Here is a 5,000-nt window from a genome sequence, read left to right as displayed (position 1 = left end):
GTTTCCATAATTCTTACATGAACAATGGTCGGGACGCCAGGATCTGCCTACCTGAAAGAAAAGACTATGACGCAAAGGAAAAGAGGAAAGAAAAGCGCGCAAAAACCACACCCGGAAGTCATCCATTTCCGCGCCAAAACATACTAACTAAAAATAACTGTCACAATATCACTCCTCCGATCGCCATAACTGTTCAGCACAAAATTGCTCGATATGTCATAAACACATTGTTACATTTTTCCTCCCTCTCGCTCTTCTTTCTCTCCGTTTTTGTCCTTGTTCATTGTGAAAAGAAACGGTATTGTTCTGAGATAACATTGGATGTCTTCCACACAGAACAATTAGAACAATCCAATTACAACAGTCTTTTGTTGTAAAGGCAAAGAAGAGAAAGAAAGAAAGAGAGAGAAAAAAGGCTTAAGTAAATGATCTACATAATTTTCTGAGACAATGAGCAGACGTAATTGCAAAACGGTATTTGATCGTTATAAATGTAAATGTGTCATTGTTATATATACCTTCTTCCGGCGTTTTTTTTTTTACTTTATAAATAATACTGAAAAAGAAAGCGTGTATATATAATGGCATCGAGTCCTTACAGAGACTTGATGAATGTTCATCAAAGGTGCAACCAATAAAAGGATATTCACGTTGATGATTCATTGCATAATGCAGTAAGCAGGATCGTTGAAGTTGACTTATTATATCATCAAAAAAATGATCGTTATCATTATTACAATTATTGACGTTGCTTTCATTATCATAGCAATCGCCATAAATGTTGCAACTGTTAATATCCTTGTTATATCTCTCATTTGTAATATTTTTTTCTGCTGTTATATCGTCGATGTTATCTTTACCGTTATTTTACTTTCATTGTTGTTATCATTTTTGTTGTTGTTGTTAACTATACCATCGCTGCTACCATTATCATTACTACTACTACTAGCATAACTATTATCATTATTATTATTGATATTATTATTACCAGAAATACTACTATTGCTAATACCTCTGATGATATTAATTCATATTATTTCTTACGTGTCCACTAAGCTGTTACACCTTCAGTAGTTCCATAACCAGCCAGTGGATGACATCGTGAGCACTGATGCGTAATTCGGCTTCTAAACAAAGGAAGGGGTCGGAAAGGAAGCGCAGAGCTGTTCCTGGAGTAAATGGTTGGGGAAAAAAAGTAATTTTCCCCTTATGATTTTTTTCCCTGGTGCTTAGTTATCACGCTACATCTTAAGCACCAGTTAATGAATCTCGGTTGGTTGAAGAGAGGAACAAATCCTTGTGGAAAGGCTATGAAATGACAAAAAAAATAAAATAAAATACAAAGATCCATGATGGTGATGACCAAATAGGCCAATGTTTAAAGGACATCATTATTTGGGTTTGCTGTTACGGGCTAGTTGTTACTCACATCAAGTACCATGAAGAAACGATTAATGTAACCACTCCTACTTTGTTTTGTACCAACTGTAAGCCTGTTCCGGGTCTTAAGGGGCTGTCCTGACGCAAAGTCTTCAGAAATTCTTCGACTACTTCCGAAAGGTGGTCATGGAAGCAAACATGGGGCTGTAATGGGCGTTGTCAACTTCCTAACCAAGGAGATGAATGGGTCCACATCATGATTACAATGCGCCCACGTTGAATAGGTTTATGTGTGAAGGATTCATGCTGAACAAGTTGAAAACAAAACAACAAAGGGAAACACAGGATATTTTAGCTAAAGTGCTTAATCAAGTCTTAATACACAAGAGCTCTTGTACTTTATTCCCTGGTGAGCAGTAAAGCGAAAAGGCCTTCGGCATATTCGTGTGTTTTCCTGTGTTTTCTCTCGTTGCTTTTGTTATCAACAGGATCTTGTGTGAGAAATGCAAAGAATCTGATATATATGTGTTCCGTGTTTTCACATTCGGGAAAATGTTACAATTAAATTTAAGTTACCTTTGTTAGACATGAAAATACGTCTCTTCTTACATGTTCAGGTTTCCCCAAGTGTCAGTTTATGCCAGATTATATATTAATAGATCGATTTGTGTCTGAAGGTAAATTGTGACGGACATATGCACACAAGCCATTACACAAATATCTGAAAAAAGAGGTTTTTCATTTTTGTCTAAAAACATAATTAGAGCAACAATCTCGTGATCTGCAGACACTAAAAAAAATGCTTACCTTGGCCTTTAATCTTTGGAGTTTAGAAGCAACATGAAAAACTGTAACTAAACCCAAGATCACCTACTTAACCCAAGGACTTAACGCAATGTCTTTTGCATGTAAATGCTCATTGTCACTAAACTGTATCTTTATTATAGTCATTTCTGTATCTATTTATTACAATCCGTATGTGATATTACAACTGTAATACATCATTTCTTTTGTTGCAACTATTGCTGCAATAATCTACTTTAAAATTTATTCCTATGTATTGTTATTTCCATTACTACAGAGAACTATCATGTTACATGAATAACGTTATCTCCATCTTAATACCAATACATTTAATTATCAAAGATATTGCCATTACTTAATCACATATTTCTATAATGAAAAAAAAGCTAGAGTAAATCCACCGACAGGAAGTCCGTCATTCTCCCCTTCCCGGAGTCTATATTGCAAAGAGCTTCCTTAAGATGAAGCCGAAGCCTCCATTTCCTGCCTGGTCCTCGGCGAAGCACTCGTTGAACTTATCCAACTCCCCTTCCCTGTAGCTGGTGAAGTCGTAGTTGACCTTCAGGGAAAACTGGAGGATGACCACGAGGTAGGTCAGGACCACGCCGGAGAGCGAGACGAAGGTGGACGAAGACAGGCTGGCGGCAGAAGGTTGTGCATTTGTTAGGGTGCGTGAGTGCGGGACTGGTTTCTCATTCTCTCTGTATCTATGTTTGTCTGTCTCTCCATCTCTATCTCTCTTTGTCTCTCTTTATCTATCTCTCTATCTATCTATCTCTATCTATCTCTTTCTCTCTATCTATCTATCTCTATCTCTCACTCACTCACTCTCTCTCTCTCTCTTTCTCTCTCTCTCTCTCTCTCTCTCTCTCTCTCTCTCTCTCTCTCTCTCTCTCTCTCTCTCTCTCTCTCTCTCTCTACTATCTGTCTCTCCTCTCATCTCTCATCTGCTCTCCCTCCTTCTCTCTCCCTAACCGAAGCAAAATAACTGCCGTCATCCCTGCTTCCACTGAGACACAATCCCTAGCGTGTACAGAGCGCGCGCACCTGTCCATTCCCCACACGTGAATGGCCGCCGGCTGCGCTGCCATGTGGCAGGAGAAGGCGCTGAGAGCCAGGTGAACGCGCGATCCCGTGGCCACCCGAAGCGTCGCCTCCTGTGCCGCTTCTACGACCTCCTCGTCCTGTAAGTGTGTGTGTACGAGTTCCTTAGCTCCTGATTTCCATTACGAGAGAAGAGGGTTTTTCGATGTTGCTTGTTTTTTTTTTTTTTCTTTCTTTCTTTCTTTACATTTAGATATGATCAGCTCGTTAAACTAACAGGTAATTTCGGGATGTGATTGTTATTCTCACCGTTGCCTGCCTCCTTCGTCATCATTGCCATTACGCTACATTAAGTATACATTAACACCAGGGTTAATTACAGATTTCATACGTGACAGTGATATGAAACAGACACGAGGTACTTAAAGTGAACGTATTTCATTCAGCATAAACGTTTGTACTTTTCTTTTTTTCTTTTTTTCAGAATTCACAGTCCTGACCCGCCAAAGAAACCAGAGAACTGAAGCGTATACTAGGAAATGAAGTGGAATACAACCCTACGTGATGGAAGGGTGTGATCAGCTTGCACACTCCGCCTGTTGCAGTCACGTGTCGATTATGAAGGAGGCGAGAGAAAGTTAATATTGATAATGAAACATGCGCATAATGACGAGGCGGTTTGTGGAAAAGTCGTTCGTGTGTAAGAGTCTCTTGTCCTTTCCTTTGTGCATTGTTTTAGTGGTTGTGTAGGAATTATTCGGAATGTGAGGGCGTTTTACAGAAATAAAATATACAAGGGGGGATTATATCATAATAGGAATTATGAAAATAGTCTTGATTAATAATGCAATTAAAATTATGATAACACTGCTATTAATGATAATCGTTTTATATTTTTCAATATCATTGTCATTAGCATTACTCATTCAGTTGTAATTAATGTTGTTACTATTATTTCAATTATCATTATCATTTTCCTTTTTAGATATTATCATTACTAGTATCATTATCATCATCATTATCATTCTTTTCATTATGCTCATCATCATTATCATCATAATTAACATTATCATTTCCATTGTGATTAGCCACATCATCACTACTTTTATGACAGGCATCACCATTGTAATGATTCTGAAAATAATATAGTCCCAACAACAGCATCACCAATGACAGTTTGAAGAAATAAGATTGCAAATAGAGTAGCTACATCGAGAAGCAAAGACTAATTCAAAAGACTAAAAGCATATGGAAATGGTCAAGTAGAAAACAGGAAAAACGAATCTGAACTTTAAAAGTTAGCATGATAAGGAGACACAAGAGATAAACTTCATTGAAACTCAAAATTAGATATTATCTACACCAAGCCCGGAAAATTGGAATGTAGAAAAAGATAATAAACATTATTTCTTTCTTCAGTGCGTTTCATTTTTGTTTAAGTATAAGGACTAGAAGAGTATATAAGGTATGAATCATAATCATTTATAATTATTATTGTTAGAGGTTGTAATAATAATAATGATAATATAGTAACAGTAATGGTGATAACAATAACGATGATAATAGTGATAATACATACAACAATGATAATAATGATAATAATAATGATGACAATAATAAAAATAAATTGATAATAGTAATAATAGGGATATTAACAACAATAATAATAAGAAGAAGAAAAAGAAGCACGACAACAAATATCCAGAGTAAATACCAACTACAGGATCCGTCCTCGTCCTGCAGCCGCCTTACCGCGCGAGTGAGTGCTTCCG

General features: G+C 37.0%; 1 protein-coding gene across 1 annotated transcript in view; it reads right to left on the bottom strand.

The window, feature by feature from the left end:
• Positions 1–2,574: 2,574 nt before the first annotated feature.
• Positions 2,575–5,000, bottom strand: part of LOC122256736 (uncharacterized) — a 3,747-nt gene continuing 1,321 nt past the window's right edge. Inside the window, exons 2-4 of the mRNA XM_043021622.2 lie at positions 4,981–5,000; positions 3,232–3,368; positions 2,575–2,822 (exon numbers count right to left, since the gene is read on the bottom strand). The exon at positions 4,981–5,000 is cut by the window's right edge and continues 175 nt beyond it. Coding sequence (XP_042877556.2) covers positions 2,621–2,822; positions 3,232–3,368; positions 4,981–5,000 — 359 coding nt within the window. The 3' untranslated portion in view covers positions 2,575–2,620. The remainder of the gene's footprint in view (positions 2,823–3,231; positions 3,369–4,980) is intronic.

Source organism: Penaeus japonicus, unplaced genomic scaffold (assembly GCF_977035675.1).
Source record: "Penaeus japonicus unplaced genomic scaffold, GWHDUDI00000001_assembly GWHDUDI00000009, whole genome shotgun sequence".
Classification (NCBI taxonomy): domain Eukaryota; kingdom Metazoa; phylum Arthropoda; class Malacostraca; order Decapoda; family Penaeidae; genus Penaeus; species Penaeus japonicus.
The sequence above is the reverse complement of the archived record's forward strand: the minus strand, read 5'-3'. Positions and strand labels throughout refer to the sequence as shown.